We start from the raw sequence: 21,391 nt of genomic DNA, 5'->3' as shown, positions 1-21,391 counted from the left end.
AAAAATGCCTCTAAAGCATTTGGTATGAAAAAGCCCTAACTGTATGATCACACATTTTCCAGCATGTCCCCAAAGCAGGACTCGACCTCCATTAGCTTGATTGTCACAAGCAAGATTGTCATGTGACTTGCTAGTGTTTGTGTATCACAGGCCTTCTGTCAGCCACAGCAGCCCACTGCACATATATAGCAAAGCACAGCATACTTCAATTTTCTTTTTCAATATTTTTCTTATTATCCTTTAAGTGGTTCTAAAGGTGTTTTTTACCCTAATGCATTTTCTGCATTAAGTTTCCTCCCCAGCTCCTCCTTATGCTCACATGCGCCCTATTTCGATCCAGCAATGTGCACAAGAGCAGCAACTCTTTTTCTCCTCATTGGACAGAAAGGCAGGAGCCATTGGCTTCTGCTGCTGTCAATCACAGGCAGTGAGTAATGAGTGCAGAGGCAGTGCTTAGCCGCACTCTGTGTGCCAATGGACACACACAGCCGGCTCTGGAGCAAGCATGCACGAATGCCCCCATAACAAGCCCCTTGCTATGGAATTAGTCAGCGGGGAGGAGAGGTCAGGAGTGCTAGCAGGGAGACCTGAGTAGAGGAGGTTCAGGCATTCTCTGTGCAAAACAATTGCACAGAGCAGATAAGTATGACATGTTTTTTTTTTTAACCTTGAACATTTACATTCACTTTTAGGTTGTACATACTGTTCTTTCTATTATAATGTCCAGAAATCAGGCTATTTCCATTGTGTCTACAATAAACATGAAGTTGCTAAATGGTTAGCACTTCCGCCTGGCAGTATTAAGGTCGTCTGTTTGAATCCCAACCACAGCACCACCTGCCTGGAGTTTGCATGTACTCCCTGTGCCTGTGTGGGTTTCCTCCCACACTCCAAAGACATGCTGGTAGGTTAATTGGCTCCTGTCTAAATTGGCCTTAGTATGTGTATGTATGAATGTGAGTTAGGGACTTTAGATTGTTCACCCCATGAGTGTTAGGGACTGATGTGAATGAACTATATATATATGTAAAGTGCTGCGTAAATTGACGGCAATATATAAGTACCTGCAATAAATAATTCTCTGTATGCTGGGTGTGTGTGTCTACCACCTATGTCCCCCCCTACTGCCCTCCCCCCACCTTCAAAGAGCTTGAGGTCACAGCATAGCAATGTGAATCCTATTAATACACATTCCTTGTAGAACACTGTGCTCTTCCAGACATATAGGTTTTAGCATTCCACATTTTAATTATCAAAGTATTAGTAAAAATAAATAGGATAGAAACAAAAAAGTAGGAAAGGAATAGGAAGCAAAGGGAAAATTAAAACCAAGTGCTACTTTCCATCCATCCTGCGGGTCCAGAGCATAGAGCTCTCTTAGTTCTTCCAGCGATGTATTCTATCCATAGGTCCCAGATTTTTGCAAAAGGTTTCATTTTGTCATTCAAAATGGTAGAACATTGTTCATTCACCATGAAAGTTTGGCTTTTACTAATGTAAGGATGGATGTAGACTTCCAGGACCTAATGATTGCTTTCTTTGCGGGAATGAATATAAACAAGATCAGCTTTTTAGTATGTCCTGGTGTCCCCTCTATATGCTGGTTCAGTAGGGCCTGTAAGGTTGATATTTTGAGGTTTCTTTGAGTCATTGTGTATGAAATTGTATGTCCGAATCCAGAATCTCTTGACCTTCAGACACGTCCACCAGATGTGATATGTTCCCTCCTGCCTGCGTCCCCTGGCACACTACCACTTTGACCAAGATTCTAAATTGTATGTGTTATTGCAGAGTATGTTTACACTGAAAATAAATAGAAAACACTTCACGGATGACTGTAACCATACAATGCACGTGATCATACTTTGCTGTCACTGTTTATTGCCTGTTGCTTTATGTGGTTCACGTGGAAAGCAGTAGGGGAGAAGAAGTAATTGAATCACATTCTTTCTTTTTATTCTTTCTGCAGTTAATGGTGGTGGTTGGAGGTCAGGCGCCTAAGGCGATTCGCAGCGTGGAGTGCTATGATTTCAAAGAGGAACAGTGGCACCAAGTGGCTGAATTACCTTCAAGACGATGCAGATCAGGTTTGTTCACCTGTATTCCACAATCCTATCTGCTATGAACTCTGACCCAGACAACAGCATCAGTGTGACAGTGACTGCTGAAGAAGTGCTGATTGTTTAACTGATTCTTACCTAGAAGAGTATTTAAAGTGACACTAAACTATGGTTAGAAAAAAGACAGTTCTATTCGTAACTCAAAGTTCTCTGATGAACTGACTTCTTGTTAAAGGGTGGCTACATTTGTACTTCATGGTCCCACTCTATGTAGGAACATAGCCGCCTTCATTTGCTCACTTCTGAGATGACCTAGGGTTATGGAATTTGTAGTGTGCATAGAGCTGTGCACATGACCGCAACTAATGTGCAATACTAGTTTAAAAGAAAAAAAAAAGTGAAGGGGAAAATTAGAGGTTTGGGAGCTCAAGGAGGAAGAAAAACAGAAACATTTTCATATAAACTAGTAGTAGTAAGTGTGTGGATTATTTTTGTAGAATAAGGATATTGTTTAGTGAAAATCATATTACAATTAGGCACTAGAGGGGAAGCAGGCAAATATATTTGTATTGCACTTTTAGTGAATTCATTTATACGTATTATCGTCAGGACTAAAAACACAAATCTTTATTTTTGAATTACTTCTATTACCAGTTATCTCTCCTAAAGTGGAATATCAGCTATTAAACCAAAAAACAAAATGTTATATACAGCAACTCACCAATACTTAACCACCTCAATACTGGGCACTTTCGCCCCCCTTCTTGTCCAGGCCAATTTTTAGCTTTCAGCGCTGTTGCACCTTCAAGTACAATTGAGCGGTCATGCAACGGTCAATTACATTTTTATATATTTTTTTTAGACAGATGGAGCTTTCTTTTTTATGGCATTTAATCATCAGAGTGTTTTTTTTTTTTTTTTTTCACATTTTTGCTAAACAAATAAAAGAAGACCGAAAATGAAAAAAATAATTTTTAGCTTTCAGTACTGTCGAACTTTCAATGGCAATTGAGCTTTTGAGTTTTTCTTAGTTTCTGTTATAAAATTTTGCAAATAAGCAATTTTTCTTCTTCACTGGTGGGCACTGATAGGCTGCACTGATGGGCTCTGATTGGCACTGATGGGGCTGCACTGATTATCAGTTCCCTGATTAGAAGTGTAAATGTGTGCTATTACAGGATTGCCGGTTATTGCTTATATGCATTCTTTCCCTCACACAGTGACAGCGCTGAGGAAAGGAAAAGCCGATAACTAATTTTTTTTATTTACATGTGATCAGCTGTGATTGCACACAGCTGATCATGTGGTAAAGGTCCACTGTGATTGGCCCTTTACCTCTATCTGTGTCCAAAGGACACAGCAATCACAGAAGGTGCCCTGGGGGGACGTCTATAGATGCCCTCTCAGAACTAGATGCCCACTCTGTAGCCTTCTTTCAGCTATAGCATGGTCAGCAAGTGGTTAAATGCTGTAGCTGCATTACTTTTTTTTTTTTTTAATGCTTTTCCTTTATTTTCACCTGGTGATCAGACCAGTAATTCACATCCTGTTTTTGTGCATCTCCTTCTTCATTGGAGGGGAAACAGAGGCACCCTTGTTAGACTATTGTTGGACAGCTTGGTCTGCTTACAGGAAGTTGACTTATTGGCCAAATCAAGGAAAAAAGCCTAAAAAATCTAATGCAGCCACCACATCTAAGAATGATAACTTGCAATATAATACATTTTTTAGTGTAACACTGCTTTAAGGTGTACAGGATTAGAATGTCCCTCAGGTTTTTATTGCTCTCTGTGTCCTCATTGGGTAGAATCTTGTCCAAGTGACCACAGAGGAAGTGAGGGCAATAACCTCAGCAAGGACACAAAACATGACTGAAGATCTAATCCTTGCAGGTTATAATGAGAAGGGAATAAAGGAATCAAGAAGCACATCAACCAAATCGGTGCATAGCACAGTGAAACCTTCGTAGAACAGAAAGTAATCGCATATCCTAAAAATAAGGATTGTTCCTCATTTCAGAACAGTGAATAGAGCCATGCAAATCATCCCATTTCTCTGTAAGTGGGCAAACCTGCAACATCTGCAGGGGATCAAATAATTCTTTTCCCCACTGTAAGTGTTTCAGGTTTTTTTGTCCACCGTTAGTGCAGTATATGAAGACCATAGCTTCTATGGAGTAGGATTTGGGAACCAATGAGACAACATAACTATGCAGCTTCAGGTTTGAAGGTACTTAAGAAATCAAGCTCTATCCACTGTCCTGAAATGAGGTGTAATCCTCTTATTTTTTGAATATGTGATGCAACGGGGAATGCCTATGTTCTAAGAAGGTTCCTTCTTTAGTTGTATCACTTTTAAACAGGAACTGTCATAACTCTTCTGTCATAGCTGGAATGTTTACTGCTCCCATTCATATCGTGGGCACCCCACATGTGCAGATCTGGGGACTCAAACAAATTCAAGAATAATTTACAAGAATAAAATAAACATTGCTGTATCTTGCTTATGTATTGAAAGTTGCACAAAGGGATTATGCAGGTGATGCTTTGCTTTATGGTGAGACACTTAGGGCACTCTCTGAAGTTCTTTAGATGTCTCAATTGGTAAGCTGATTTCAGTGAAAACTGACACCTATATTCACTAAAAACAATAGTATTCTCTATATTGATATAAAGTATGTGCAGTTGTAGTTGTACTCTGCAAAGCCCAAAAGTAAATACATAGTGCTTGTGTTTAACTCACTGCTTTTCCTTGCAATTTATTAGAAATATATATGGCTGCCACTGAATTCTGTGCTTTATTGTACACACAGATAACCCCTGTGGGTTTCGTGTTTGTTGGTAATGATGTTGGCAGGTTATAAAAGTGGTATGACCATTATTTATGGCTGTTTCTGCAGGTGTGGTATACATGAATGGACATGTGTTCGCTGTTGGTGGATTTAACGGTTCACTTCGGGTACGTACAGTAGACTCGTATGACCCAGTGAAGGATCAGTGGACGAGTGTGGCCAACATGCAGGATAGGAGAAGTACTCTAGGAGCTGCTGTCTTGAATGGGCTGCTCTATGCTGTTGGAGGATTTGATGGCAGTACAGGTAAATGAGCCAATTGGTGTATGAGGAGCATTATGTTGTCGAAGTGAGGTGATATCCATATGTAATATGCATTTTATAATTTTCTATTAATCCCTTGTAAATTTAAAAAACTAGCTGGAATTTTTTAGGTTAGAAAAATTTGATTATTAGAAACAGACTTCCGTCAATTCTTAATACTAGCTGGTTTGAGGATAGGTGAGTAAAAGCCTAGCAGAAGGCACTACAACAAAAGGATCATTTCACACTGGGTGGACTCCAGCTGTGATCCCCTTGCTCAACAGAGGATCTAATGACTAATCCCTGCTGAGCAGGCAGGTCCATGTCCACTCCACTTATACAAAACAGACACAGCCCTCTCTCCTCTGAGTGGTCAGATGTAAACACCTGACTGCCATCTGATCCAATATGCTGGACGGAACGGGAATGGATCCCATTTGTCTGTTTCTAGCAGATCGGATTGGCTGTAGGTGGGTGTAAACGAACACTTGCCTGTTTATACCCACAACTCCATAGAGGAGAATGGATGTTCTGATCGGGTTCTCTTGAAAAACGCTGGTGTACCCAATCGTAATTTTTGTGAAAAAAGGGTCTTAGGCTATAAGGTACAATTATATTTTAAAGTCAGCAGTTTGTAACTTGAGAGTTGCAATATAAAAGTGAACTTGTCCTAACATCTCATTTGTACTTGCCTGTCCTAAGTCATAAACTCATTTAGAATTAAAGGTTAAAATAATAATATTAAATGCACATGAATTTTCAGGTAAAATAAATTGCATGTATTTTTTTTTCTTACACTACAGCCTGTAAAGCATTGCACCTGTAATCTGTGGATCACGGATACAATGTCGGTTCCTGCAGGCACTCAATATAGCAGACAGTTACTGAATTGCAGAAAGAGTCAATGAAATATGAGAGCCCTCATCAGTGCCATCACAGTTCTTTGAGAATTACAAGCAGCCGTTGTAGTTCATTCATTCACAGATATGTGTGAATGAATGATGTGGCTGCTGCGCTTTTTTTAAATTGTGAGATCTGATGCGGGGAGAGGCTCCCCCGCCTGCTGTCACAGCGGGAGAATGGGGGGGTTGCAACATCAAAAGCATTCTAACAAAGGCAGGTCTGCTATGTCTATTCAAGTAGGTTTGATTTAAATTGTAACAATGGACAAAACAAAAACAAATACCTATATGATGCAGTATGTTGTTGGCATTACCACAGAAGTTTTTGTTTTTATCTAGAGTCCCCCTTCTCATAATAATCTTCCTCCATCATGTCCCCCCACCTCCACCCCTCCGGCGTAATCTTCCAGTGCAGAAGTTCAATAAAACTAAAGGGCCATCACAGGGTCTCATCAAAAGAGCCTGACTATGCTCGCACTTTCCACAAAGCGACACCCTTTTTTGATTTTGGCTGTAATTGGTCTTTAAAGTAAGAAAAAATTAAAGCTTGAACCCAAGTTCACCTTTTTGAGAAAATAGCCTGTGAAGTCAAGTGGCACCAGTAGATGTTTAAAAATGTGCAGTTTTGTAAAATGGTTAATAATTTTGCCATACATGTAGACTATTTGGGCCCCCATGGAAACCTGGCCAAAATTCTGCCTCTTAGCAATCCCCACGTCCTGACTTATTGCTAGTGAATGTAGACATAGTGAAAACCATTGGATGCTACTTTCCAGTTTTACAGAAGTCCTAGCACCAAGGCAGGACTTGGGAACTGCTAACTGTGAGTTTTTCTACCAGGTTTCCAGGGGGGTGGTAAATGGCTTACACGTATGATAATAAAATTAATGAACATTTTACAAAGCTGCAGGTTTTTTAACATCAGCTGGGTCCCCTTGATTGCATAGGCTATTTTCTGGGAAGGTGAACTCGGCCATTAAAGCACAACTCCAGCAAACACTTTGTAATTAATTGTATTCCTTTCTTTCAGTAAGCAGGTTCAAGTGATATGAATAAAAGCTAACAGTTGTAAGCACCTCGGGTTATATAGTTTGTCCCAACCTCTGTAACTGCCACTTTTGTTGGACAGCCAGGCATGTTAAAGAAAAAAGTGGAGAAAAAGGATTTTCTATCAGAGACAACAGATAATACAAACTATATTACAGGGGAGACTCATAAAACAAAATCTGCTATGATAATTGATAATGCTAGTGAGAGACTGCACCATACAACAAATACATATGCAATCATTTAGGCACCTTGAAGTTAATGACATTTAAAATTAGTTTGGCTACCTAAAGTAGTTAATACTACCTTTGCATATAAAGGGATTAGACAAAAAAAATGGAAACCCTACATGATTTGCAGGAGTGAATGTGAAGACCTGCTTCACGTTGAAATCGAAAGTGATGTAACATTTTTTTGATTCTGCTGTGTAATGAGACACCTAGCTAACAGGCGGGAAGCCTCACTTTCGTCATTCACTGCATGCACTGCTAGTAATACGGAGTCATGTCAGAGCTTAATGAGCTTCAAAGAGGGCAAATTGTCGGTGCCGCTTAGATGGTGCCTCTGTGACTGAAGTTGCCAATTTATTTGTCTTGTCGCGAGGTACAGTATGAAAGGTTATGATAGCATATACAGTTTCCAGGAAAACATCATCTGATGAGCATAAGCACAGTCGGCATGGTCAACTGACCGAAAGAGATAAAAGAACATTGCACAGGATTGTGACCCGGAATAGGAAAACAACTGCTGCAAAATGACTGTAGAGCTCAATCTTACTCCCATGAAGACTGAGATTGAGCTCTGCAGTCACTTTTGCAGCAGTTGTTTTGTTATTCCGGGTTACAATCCTGTGCAATGTCCTTTTGTCTTTTTCGGTCAGTTGATCATGCTGACTGTGCTTTTGCTTATCAGACATTTTCCTAGAAATTGAATATGCCATCATAAACTTTGATACCGTACTTCGTGACACGGCAAATAAATTGGCAGCTTCAGTCACAGAGGTCTCAGCTAAGTGGGCACCAACAGCTCTGATATGACTCTGTTACTTGCAGTGCACACAGTGAATGACGAAAGTGAGGCTTCCCACCTGTTAGCTAGGTGTCTCATCACACAGCGAAAGCAAAAAAATGTTACATCACTTCTGCTTTCAACACGAAACATGTTGTCACACTTGCAGATCATGTAGTGTTTTCATTTGTTTGTCTAACCCCTGTATAATACAAATACACACAGTACTGTGCAAATGTTTTAGGTAGGTGTGAAGAAATGCTGTAATATAAGTGTGCTTTCAAAAATATATATTTTATTTGTTTTTTTTATTAATTTTTAAAATACAAAGTGAGTAAACAGAAGAAAAATCAAATCAATATATGGTGTGACTACCATTTTTGGCTTCAAACCAGCATCAATTCTTACACTTGCACACTTTGTACATTTGCACATTGTGAGGATTAGTGTATGATTAATGAATTATACCAAGCAGGTGCTAATGATCATCAGTTTCATATGAGAGGTTGAAACCGTCAATAACAGAAACCGCTGTGTATGAGGCTTAAACCTGGGTGAGGAACAGCCAACTCTGCTGCTAAAGGGAGGCTGAGGAAGTCCTTTTCAAGTCACAGGTCATATACAATGGCAAGACTGAGCACATCAACACACAAGGCAGTTATACTGCATGAGCAAGGTCTTTACCAGGCAAAGATTTCAAAGCAGACGGGTTTCAAGATGTGCTGTTCAAGCTCCTTTGAAGAAGTAACTGGCAACGTGGAGGACTGTAGACGCAGGTGTTAGACAAGGAAACTTAATGCAGCAGAAGAAAGACATGTCATGTTTATGTCCCTTCAACATCAGAAGATGTCCAGCAGTGTCATTAGCACAGAACTGGCCAAAAACAGTGAGACCCAGGTACACCCATCTACTATCCAGAGAAATCTGTCCAGAAGTGATATTCACGGAAGAATTGTAGCCAAAAACCCATAACTCCAGGGTGGAAACAAGGCTGACTGACTCAACTATGCACAAAAACATAGGAATTGGGTGCAGAAAAATTGTAGCAGGTGCTCAGGACTGATGAGTCAAAATCTGAAATATTTGGCTGTAGCAGGACGCAGTATGTTAGCCGAAGGGCTGGAGAGCGGTACCAAAATTAGTGTCTGCAGGCAACAGTGCAGCATGGTGGAGGTTCCTTGTGAGTTTGGGGCTGGATTTATGCAAATACAGTTGGCCATTTGGTTAAGAGCAATGCTGTGCTCAATGCTGAGAAATACAGATACTTATCCATCACTCCATACCATCACGGAGGTGTGTGATTGGCCCCATATTTATTCTGCAGCAACAAAATAACCCCAAACATATAGTCAATGTCATTAAGATCCATCTTCAGCATAAAGACAAACAAGGAGTCCTGAAAGTTATGCTTTTGGCTCCCACAGAGCTCTGATCTCAACATAATAGAGTCTGTCTGGGATTTCCTGAAGAGACAGGAGGATCCTTAAGGTAGCCTACATCTACAGAAGATATGTGGTTCTCCAAGATGTTTGGAATAGCCTACCTGTTGAGTTCCTTCAAAAACTGTGTGCAAGTGTACCTTGAAGAATTGATGCCATTTTGAAGACAAAGGGTGGTCACACCAAATATAGATTTGATTTGGATTTCTCTTCTGTTCATGTACTTTCCATTTTGTTAATTTATAAAAATAAACTATTACAACTTCTATTTCAGAAAGCATTCTTATTTACAGCATTTTTTAGCACCTGCTTAAAACTTTTGCCCAGTAGTATATATACTTTTTTTTTACCTTTTTACATAAAATATTGATTAAAGATTGTAAATAAGCTTGTAAACAGAAGTGAACCAAAGGTGGAAATGCATAGAAAGGTCTAATAAATTGTTTTTGGTCATATGCAAGTTTGCAATACATGTAATATGATATATCATATGAATGTTTTTTTCTGAATCTAGCTAAACATAGCTCATGGTTTGCCCATTTTAGAAATTATGGTACGGTTTCTATATTTTCTTTTGGTCAGACCTGACACTAGCATTCCATCAATTCCAGGGTCTGTAAAGCTCTGTACACACAATGAGAATATTGGACAAATGATCGTCTTTTTCTTTTTTTTTTTGCATGCTAGTCTCATATCGTAAGTGAAGAGGTTACTAAAGCTGCGAAAATTCTTGTACGGCAGAATAAAAATTTGGAAGTGATGTAGTTTATTGTATTGCATTTGTATTTTCGGACAAAAAGTGTATTGATTCAACGGAAATCATACGATCTGGCTTGTCCCTTCAAATAAATTGGGTCAAAAGCTGTGTATTAATGATCAGATTATCGTACTAACGATAAGATTATCGTATGATCGCTTTGAAAACTGTATTTTTCGCATAGTTTTCTGATCGTGTGTACTAGGCTTAAAGCGGAGTTCCACTCACTCTGTAAAAATCTGCAGCTGCTGACTTTAAAAAAACAGCCACTCGCCTGTCCCACGATCCCGCGGTGCCCCCACCGCAGCTCTTTTTACTGGCCATCCTATATTACAGGCGCTGGCATCTTCAGTTTGGTCACCCGGCTGTGACAGCTTGCAGCTTCACAGCCGGGTGCCCATTGCACATGTGCGAGTATCGCTGCGCTTCCTGAATGGCCTCATTGTCTTCTGGGCCATGTCACGTGTCCCACAAGACTACGGGGAGGGAGGGTAGGAGGACAACTTCCACTTCCGATCGCCTAGGCAATCGCAGCGGAAGTGGGAGTGGGTACCTGTCAAATTTGGGTACCCATTCCCCCCGCTCCCCAAAGGTGCCAATCCTTAATGGGGAGCGGGGGACCAATCTTTAAAGTGGAACTTCCCCTTTTGGGTGGAACTCCGCTTTAAGGGCCACCTGTGCAATTTGACCAAGGAAAATCTCTTTCCGTATGCTAGACCCCTTTCCCATTACAATAAGAGAATGAGCTAATTAACAAACAAGACACCAAGAGACAATACAACATCTTGCTTCTTACTGTACTGGCAACTGAAAAAAAAAGAATCGCCAGCTACTATCAAATTTTTACAGAACTAATGTAAGTCTACTGCCATACATGAACATTGCTTTTGCTTAAACTTGAGTTCACACACACATAAATGGATCCTAACATTGGTGCCTGAAAGCTGCAAGCCAGAGAAAAAGATGGCAACATGTTAATGTTTAAACTGATTTTATTTAGTTTTAGAATTTACTGTTCCATCCCTTGATAAAATGAAACGTCTCTGTTTTGTAGGACTGGCAACTGTGGAAGCATATAATTTCAAAGCCAATGAATGGTTTCATGTTGCACCAATGAACACTAGAAGAAGCAGTGTTGGAGTTGGTGTTGTTGGTGGTAAGCTATGGTGCATTAGTTTGAAAGCTTGTGTTGTGTCTATGCAAAGGCCAGTAATTAAGTAATCAAGATTTATAACTCCTAAGGCTGAAAGATATAACACCAATGTTGAACAGCTGGAATAGTAGATTCTCTTACCGTGACTGCATGTTGCTGTGTATGTCGCCATTGTGCAATGTTTGACTCCCACTGTCCAGAGCTTCAGTTCATCAAGATTGGACTAGTTTGTTCATATCCATTTATAAACAGACTTGTTCAAGACTGATGGTTCTGATATTACATGAAAAACTGACATTTTATATACATTCCATTTTTTAGTGGAACCCAACACTGAGATTTTTTACCCATCCTTCAATAATTTCTTACTTTTTTAACTTCCATTATTGTGTATCTCACTCTCTCTGCTGATGATAAAGTGGGTTTCACTCTACTTGATGAAATTTTTAAAATGTAAAATCGAGAAAGACTAAGGCCAGTTTAACATAGGCTTCAGCTTGTATAACCGCAGGGTGAACAGCAGGTTTGTTGAAGCTTTCAGAGCATCCTTCAGCTCCTGTTTGGAAATGTTATACAAAGATCCTAATAGGAGTTCTGATTGCGATTTTAAACAAGCTGCTAGCAGGCTTTATCACTACTTGAAACTTGTTGAAAGCCTGCTGAGACCTGTTATCAGCTTTAAAAGTGGTTGTTAGCCCTGTCTGTAGTGATCAATGTTTTCGGGGTTGTGGTCATCGTGGTGATGTATTACATATCTGGTGGTCATGCCCGAGACTGTTTCGTTTTTGGTCTCGTGTATTTGGCCTCCTTTTCACCTTGTTCCATCTCTCCATACGCCGGGATGCTCGGTATGCCTTGCTTCATTGCCCCATACCGGGCCTCTTGGCTCACCAGCAGAAGTTGGCTTCCTATCTGTTTTTATCCGCCACTAGAACAATTGCTCAGGCCTGGAGGAGTCCGTTTGTCCCTCTTCAGGGGGTGCGGGATCGTATGACCACTATGATGCTCAACGAACAGATGTCGAGTACCCGCAACTACTCCGAAAGTAAATTTTTAAAAATATGGGAGCCGTGGTTGCAATATGCCCTTCCCTCACTCCCCCCGGCTAGTCTGGGGATGTAATGGCGATCGGTATTGGCGCTCTTGAATCCCTGCTCTTTGCCCCCCCCCTTTTTTTTTTTTTTTTTTTTCTTTTCCTTTTTCTCTCTCTCTGTTTTTGGTGTGACTGGACAGCTGCATTTAGTTGTTATAATCAGTTACATTAATGTTTTGTAACTTATGTGCCATTGATAGCCCCTGCGTGGGCGTACCTTTTGCCCTGTTGGCATTAGAGCATTGTTTTTCCCTTTTTTTTTTTTTTTTTTTTTTTTTATTTTGCATTTTGTTTATCTGTGCAATTGATAGCCCCTGCGTGGGCGTGTTTTATTGCCTCTGTTTATACTGTTTAAAAATTTAATAAAAACCATTGAAATAGAAAAGTGGTTGTTAGCACTCCTATTAGGATCCTAACGTAAAATATTAAGATATAACATTTCCAAAGAGGAGCTGAAGGGTGCTTTACACGCTTAGAGAAAGCTGCTCGAAGCTTGCTGAAAGTTTTGCAAAAGCCTGCTTAAAGCAGTAGTGATGTGTGAGAAAAAAACATAATAAAAAAGACATAATTTGGCAGACTTCCCTGAAAAGAAAGGCCTCCAGTGGAGCGCTCCCACCAGTGACAGGGCTTTCATGCTCCTCTTTTCGGGTTTGTTGGCTCCAGCCATTTGAGTGACTGATGGCGTCACTCCCGTGCGCATGAGCCACGATTGCGGCACAGTTTGGGGGAGGGCATATTCTGTATCCTGCCCCTTTAGAACACAGTGCACATGGCACCAGTGACATCACCAGCTACAGAAATAGTGAATATCTCTTAAACGGAGCACGTTTAGGAGATATTCCTTCTACCTATAGGTACACTTTATTATACGCTTACCTCTAGGTACAAATCTCCAAGCGGTGTTTCTACAACATTAGAGTGTCATAACAGCTTGCTGTTCACACTGATCTTATACAGGCTGAAGCCCATGTAAAATAGCCTAAAATGTCATATAGGCTGGTGGGCCTGATAAGACCATTTATGACCAGGCTAGGGAATGTTTTTTACATTTGTAGGCCTTCCCTGATGGCTAGGTCTTCTCAGGAAAAGCATTGATCTAACAGCATGATGGATTTTTCCAGCCCAACATTGTACTTCCCTGGTGCTGGCTGCAGTGCTCTCCCTGGTCTTTCTACAGACACAAACATGCAAGTATACCCAGTACAAGCTTAAGCCTGGGTCCACATATATGCGGTGCGGTATATCACATGTGATTCGCACAGGACCCGCACCACATTCCTGTGCAAATAACATGCGTTTTGTGTGCGGTGTGATTGGAGCCATACATTTTGTATGGCTCTAAGTGCACCGCACCTGCACCAAAGAGGTGCAGGACGCTTTTTTGGGTCCATACTACTGTAGAATCGGATCACATGGGTATTCACACTTATGTGATCTGATTCTGCACATCGCACCACGTTTTGCAGACTGGTTTCAGGATGTTGTTAACATACACACCTGCAGCGGTTCGCATGAACAGGGTGCGATTCTGATCTGGTGCGGAATTTGCACAGAAAACGCTGCGAATTCCACACCGCATCAGTGTGAACCAAGGCTAAATATTTCTACAAGATTCATTTGTAAAATTGATGGTTCAGGCATGCACAGCTCATCACTATCTAGTGTCTGTAGGCACCTTGATGCTGGGTTCACACTGATGCAATGCTTCACATCATGTGATTTGCGCAGGAATCGTCTTCCTGTGCAAATCACATGCAATTCTATGCAGGGTGATTTTGAGCCCATCGTTTTGCATGGCTCAAATCACAACACATCTGCACAAAAAAGGTGCAGCCACCTGGAATTGGATCGAAAGGGTGTTAATACTCACGAGAGCAAGCAAATTAACTTTTAATTGACACCTGCAGTAGATCTCATGAACACAGTGCCATTGCTATGCAGTGCGATGTGATATTGGAAACAGGGAATTCCTGTGCCTTTCCTGCCTCGCATCAGTGTGAACCGAGCCTTATATGTACCCAATAGATTTTAATTGGGATTATCAACTGGTTTCCCATCCAACAAAAATGAAAATACAGTATCACTTTAAAGTAGACTGAACCTTGAAATGAATCTACAAAATTAAATGTATTTGTCAATTGATATTTGTAATTTATTTGTAAATGTGTAATTTTAAAATGATTGCACTGTTATATTTGATTTGAAAGCTAAAACATTTATATTTGTTTATTTCGATAACTTCTGCTTATGTGATATGATCTTTTTTCATTTCTAGGTATGCTGTATGCTGTTGGTGGCTATGATGGAGCATCACGACAGTGTCTTAGCACGGTTGAATGTTATAATCCCAGCACCAATGAATGGACTTATATAGCAGAAATGGGCACAAGAAGGAGTGGTGCAGGTATTGTAAATAAAAATAAATTAAATGATACAACCTGTGGCTTAACACTTACAGTATTATTTTAGTCAGTGTCAAGAAAACACCATATTGATAATTATAAGTCCCTCCCATTCAGCCCCACAGTATTCTATATACTTTGAGCAATAGCTAGTTAGCCATTGGGAGCAAAGTCTTGTCTTTATACTGTAATAGTTTATCATGGTTGCTACAAATCTAATGCGTCACGTACAGTGGATCTAAAAAGTCTACACACCCCTGTTAAAATGTCAGGTTTCTGTGATGTAAAAAAAACGAGACAAAGATAAATCATTTCAGAACTTTTTCCACCTTTAATGTGACCTATAAACTGAACAACTCCATTGAAAAACAAACTGAAATATTTTAGGGAGGGAAGTAAAAATAAAAAACTAAAATAATGTGGTTACATAAGTGTGCACACCCTCTTATAACTGGGGATGTAGCTGTGTGTAGAATTAAGCAATCACATTCAAAATCATGTTAAATAGGAGTCAGTACACACCTGCCATCATTTACAGTGCCTCTGATTAACCCCAAATAAAGTTCAGCTGTTCTGGTAGGTCTTTCCTGACATTTTCTTAGTCGAATTCTACAACAAAAGCCATGGTCCGCAGAGAGCTTCCAAAGCATCAGAGGGATCTCACTGTTAAAAGGTATCAGTCAGGAGAAGGGTACAAAAGAATTTCCAAGGCATTAGATATACCATGGAACACAATGAAGACAGTCATCATCAAGTGGACAAAATATGGTGCAACAGTGACATTACCAAGAACTGGACGTCCCTCCAAAATTGATGAAAAGACGAGAAGAAAACTGGTCTGGGAGGCTGCCAAGAGGCCTACAGAAACATTAAAGGTGCTGCAGGAATATCTGGCAAGTACTGGCTGTGTGGGTACATGTGACAACAATCTCCCATATACTTCATATGTCTGGGCTATGAGGTAGAGTGGCAAGACGAAAGCCTTTTCTTACAAAGAAAAGCATCCAAGCCCAGCTAAATTTTGCAAAAACACATCTGAAGTTTCCCAAAAGCATGTGGGAAAATGTTTTATGGTCTGATGAAACTTTTCTGATTAACTTTTTGGCCATAATTCAAAAAGATATGTTTGTCGCAGAAACCACACTGCACATCACCAAACGAACACCATACCCACAGTGAAGCATGGTGGTGGCAGCATCATGCTTTGGGGCCGTTTTTCTTCAGCTGGACCTGGGGCCTTAGTCAAGGTAGAGGGAATTAAAAACCGTACCAAATACCAGTCAAATTTTGGCACAAAACCTTCAGGCTTCTGCTACAAAGCTGAACATGAAGAGGAACTTAATCTTTCAGCATGATAATGACCCAAAGCATACATCCAAATCAACAAAGGAAAGGCTTCACCAGAAGAAAATTAAGGTTTTGGAATGGCCCAGCCAGAGCCCAGATCTGAACCCCATCGAAAATCTGTGGGATGAACTGAAGAGGGCTGTGCACAGGAGATGTCCTCGAAATCTGACAGATTTGGAGTGGAAGAGTGGGCAAATGTTGCCAAGTGAAGGTGTGCCATGCTGATAGACTCATACCCAAAAACACTGAGTGCTGGAATAAAATCAAAAGGTGCTTCAACAAAGTATTAGTTTAGGGTGTGCACACTTATACAACCATATTATTTTAGTTTTTTATTTTTACTTCCCTCTACCTAAAAGATTTCAGTTTGTTGTTCAACTGAGTTGTACAGTTTATAGATTACATTAAAGGTGGAAAAAGTTCTGAAATTATTTATCTTTGTCTCGTTTTTTTACATCACAGAAACCTGACATTTTAGGGGGGGTGTAGACTTTTTATATCCACTGTATGCCTGTAATATTTTGGTGGTTTCAATTTAGAAAGTATTGGGGGAAATGAATTTTATCATCGATAGTCACAAAACACTTGTGTTGACAATACATAGAGTGGTTCCATGCTCCTATGAAAAGCCTGAAGCCATAGTTGAGAGTTTTTCAGCCATGCCAAAATAACGTATTAAAGTAACTAACTAAATACTTGTATTTCACCATGAACTATTGTTTCACTAAATGCATTACTTATTCGAAAGAAAAATTCCACACTCACAAGTTACATCAGACTGATTTTGACGGTTTAAACTGTATGTTAACAGTGACATACAAAGTAACCTTGACCGTGATTCTGGCTCTGACATGGACTGACAGTGACACGCCTACACTAATATTGACCTAAGCACATTATATATCTAAAATTGTCTAACAACTAGCCATATTCCAGTTATATTAGAAATATTGTATCATAATATGTGGTTGTAACATACACACATACTGTATATTTGATAAAGACAGAGTGATAAATATTCTGGGTAAGCATATGAAGATATAAGGATAGATGCACAGGAGAAAGAAAGCGGTTTTCATCTGATAGTGCTACTGATTATACATGATGTGTCTGGTTTTATCAGCTCTATGTCTATCTTGTTTGTAGGTGTTGGAGTCTTGAATGGTTTGCTGTATGCAGTGGGAGGCCATGATGGTCCCTTAGTGAGGAAGAGTGTTGAAGTTTATGACCCATCTACAAATGAGTGGAAGCAGGTTGCTGACATGAACATGTGCAGGAGGAATGCAGGTAAGTGCTACAAGGGTTTCCATTGATTTCTAAATGATTTTTTACTTTAACCAATTCAATACCGGGCAATTTTACACCTTCCTGCCCAGGCCATTTTTCAGGTTTCAGCGCTCTCACACTTTGAATGACAATTGCGCGGTCATACAACATTGTACCCAAACTAAAATTTTATCATTTTCTTTACACAACTAGAGCTTTCTTTTGGTGGTATTTAATCACCGCCGGGGTTTTTATTTTTTGCTAAATTAACAAAAAAAGACCAAAAATTTAAAAAAAACAACACGTTTTTCTTTGTTTCCGTTATAAAAGTTTACAAATAAATAATTGTTCTTCATAAATTTAGGCCAAGATGTATTCTGCTACATGTCTTTGGTGAAAATAACCCAAATTAGGGTGTATTATTTAGTTTGTAGGAAAGTTATAGAGTTCACAAACTATGGTATATATCTGAAAATTGATCAATCCTGAAGTACTGACAGCCAATCTAATTTCTTGAGGTCCCAGAATGTCAGAACAGTACAGATATCCCCCAAATGACCCCTTTTTGTAAAGTAGACAGTCCGACGTACTTCATAAGAGGCATGGCGAGTTTTTTGAAGTTGTATTTTTTTTGTCATTTTTCGGAAAAATTAAAAAATTAAAATTATTTTCACAATTTTTTTTTTTACATACTGTCACCAGTGCAGTACAGCATCATCATATAACTGGCATGGCGGTGAACAGGGACACTGACTGGTGACAGTATGAAAAAATATATATATTTTTTTTATTTTTTTATTTTTTATTACTTTTTTTTTTTTTTTTTCCATATTTTACTATGACCAAAGTAGTACAATGTTACCATAGTAACATTGTACTACTTTGGGGAAGTGATCAGTATTTTGTTTTTTTTTTGTTTTTTTACACAATTTGCTTATAGCAAAGAATTACTTTGCTATAAGCAAGCATTTACCTGAATGACATCGATTCATTCAGGTTGTTTTTTTTTTTTTTGTTTTTTTTGTGCTTAGCCACAGCTAATCACATGACATGTGCATGTGACCTGCTGTGACCATTCACAGCTAGACACTAGTATACAATGGATGGCATGAATGAAGCCATCCATTGTATACAACTGTCATGTGACCACAGCAGGTCACATGGTACCGGCAACAGGGGCCGGTACTCAGATCTGTCATCGGCCGTGTCTGAGGTATATGGCCGGTGACAGATTGCGCCGCTACGCGGCTCTGCAACCGCACAAACTGTGCATGTGCGGAAGGACGCCAAATGGCGTATACCCCGAAAAGGTAATGCATTTTTGCTGCTGCCAAACGGCTATAGGCCGGGCGACAAATGGTTAAAGATGTCAATTTACATGCATGAAAGGCAGGTTCACATATAGGGGGCTATTTATAAAAACAAAATGGGACAAAAAATGGGAAGCTGCTCATAGCAAACTATCAGATTTTTTTGGTTCATTTTCCCTAGTATAAAAGGTTAAATTCTATTGGTCATCATGGGAAACTTCTCAATTTTCTCACTTTTTGATATAGTCCCCCAGTATTTTACTAATTGCGCAAAATGTCTGTCCCGTGTGTAGTTTTTTTTTTTTTTAATACTTTTACAATCTAAATGGTCTAGTGCTGTCAATACCCATGAATTTGAATTTGAAGTAAAAAGCAGAGACAGCCTTTATTCAGTGACAGTGCTAAAGACATGTTCTGGTCAGGAATATTTTTCATCTAAAGTGGATCGAAAACTAAACATGCACAGTGCGATGTTGGGGGGATGAGGACTAGATAATGTAGCCAAAAATGTAATGGACTGTCCAAAAAAAATATCTGATTATAAATATTTATAATAGATTGGATCCCCAGCACATCCTGGTCAGAAGGTGCATAGTCTGCTTTTTGCATTCCAGATGTATCTTGTAAGATTGTCATCAGGCTTCCTCATCCTTCATGGGAGTAATCAAAACACATAAAACTGCATCCCCTGGCCTGTTAGGCTCCATGCACACTGGGCTTAAAAAAATGCCAGTCCCCTTGGCAGAAAAAAACACTGATATAGAGTGTTTGTGTACACAGTTTAGGAGAGTTTAGCATATTTTCTGCCAGAATGCTCCAATCAAAAACGCAAACCAGAAAGGGTTTTTTTTTTCCCTGCCTCTAAACATTGAGCTTAAAATATGCATCTAATTGTCATAATGTTCATGGACTCAGGAGAACACTGAGCTGCTTCTACAGGCAAAACACAAAACTCCTGTAGAAGCAGCAATTGTTAAGCCAGTGTGCATGGAGCATTCGTGGTTATGAGAAAAGCACAAAGTTGGTGCATTTTGAGGCACCATGCTGCATTATAATAGTGAATCTCAGTGCTCTTGGAATTCAAAATTCCATAGTTGTAGTTTCAGCTGAGTAAAAGGTCCCTTCCACACCAGTAACTTTTCCGTCCTAGTATTTATCTTGCCCACTCGGCTACCTTGTTAATGCTAGTAGACCTGTCTTCTAAATGTGAGACAATGTAGGGCAGTGTATTTATTGGTTCAATTGGTGCCCTCTCTCTAAACCTACTGCAACATTACACAGCACAGACTTGGTGAATATAGAAGTTACCCAGCCTTGGTAGACACTAAATAAATAAATAAAAATTCTAGTTAATAAACAAAAATGATAAGGTTTGTGAGTACATTAGTGGCCCGGTTGGCTAAACAAAAAAAACTGAACCTTGTATGTCCAGCTGTACTCAAGAAGTAGAGACTGTTCCCTTTTTAACCACTTCCAGTCAGGACACTTACCCCCTTCTTGTCCAGGCCAATTTTCAGCTTTCAGCGCTATCACACTTTGAATGACAATTGCGTGGTCATGCAACACAGTACCCATATGAATGTTTTAGCATTTTTTTGAGACAGATAAAGCTTTATTTTGGTGGTGTTTATTCACCACTGGGATTTTTATTTTTTTTTACTATGTAAATTAAAAAGTCCAAAAATTTTGAAAAAAAGTGTTTTTCTTACAAAATTTTGCAAATAAATAGTATTTCATCATAAATCTTGGCCAAAATGTATTCCGTTATATTTTTAGTAAAAAAAAAAAAAATAACCCAAATTAGTTTATAACCAAAAATTATCATTTTTAAACTTTTTTTTACATTTTTTTTTTTTATATATATATATTTTTTTTTTCTTTACATACTGTCACCCTAGCAGTACAGTGTCATGGTGACACTCCACTATTTGTTGGGAGTGATGAAGATTTTTTTTTTTCTCACTGATTGCTTTTACGCCCATAAAGGATGTAAAAGCATTCATTTCTCCTTCTCTCTAGCTGCATTCTTGCAGTCATTGAGAACTACTGAGTGAGCTGTGATTGGTCACAGCTTGTCACATTGTATAAGGCTGTTGTGAATAGCCTTGTACCATGTGACCTCTGTGATCATTCACAGATTTCACACGTAGTAAGCAAGGATGTCACAAGTGACATCTTGCTTACTACTCTGCATGTGATTACTGATTGGCCAATCAGTGATCACATGATTGGGACCTCGTACAGAGGTCCTGTCCGACGATCGGTATTCCACTGTGTCTGGAGGACACAGCAGGCACCGGATCGCTGTGCTGTGCACTCCCAGGGAGCACGCACAAGCAGGGTGCGGGGAGGCCGTTTATAAACGGCCACCTGACCCTGCACTGCCACCGTCTGGCCATTTATATACAATGGCCGGACAGGAGGTGGTTAAAGTGAATGTTTACTGAAATAATGGGGTAAACATGTATTCACTGAATACAGAATCATGTGAAGGGGGAAAAAAATTTCCTGCG

General features: G+C 39.6%; 1 protein-coding gene across 1 annotated transcript in view; it reads left to right on the top strand.

Moving 5' to 3' along the window:
- The window catches only part of KLHL2 (kelch like family member 2), a 204,647-nt gene that overhangs the window by 168,833 nt on the left and 14,423 nt on the right, over positions 1 to 21,391 (top strand). The window contains exons 9-13 of the mRNA XM_089670361.1: positions 1,970 to 2,087; positions 4,960 to 5,157; positions 11,362 to 11,463; positions 14,829 to 14,957; positions 17,449 to 17,589. Of these exons, the coding sequence (XP_089526487.1) occupies positions 1,970 to 2,087; positions 4,960 to 5,157; positions 11,362 to 11,463; positions 14,829 to 14,957; positions 17,449 to 17,589 (688 nt within the window). The remainder of the gene's footprint in view (positions 1 to 1,969; positions 2,088 to 4,959; positions 5,158 to 11,361; positions 11,464 to 14,828; positions 14,958 to 17,448; positions 17,590 to 21,391) is intronic.

This window comes from Staurois parvus, unplaced genomic scaffold, assembly GCF_062004578.1.
Source record: "Staurois parvus isolate SC_StPar_1 unplaced genomic scaffold, SC_StPar_1.0 ptg000090l, whole genome shotgun sequence".
Classification (NCBI taxonomy): Eukaryota; Metazoa; Chordata; class Amphibia; order Anura; family Ranidae; genus Staurois; species Staurois parvus.
Note: the sequence above shows the minus strand (reverse complement) of the source record. Positions and strands in the feature narration are given on the sequence as shown.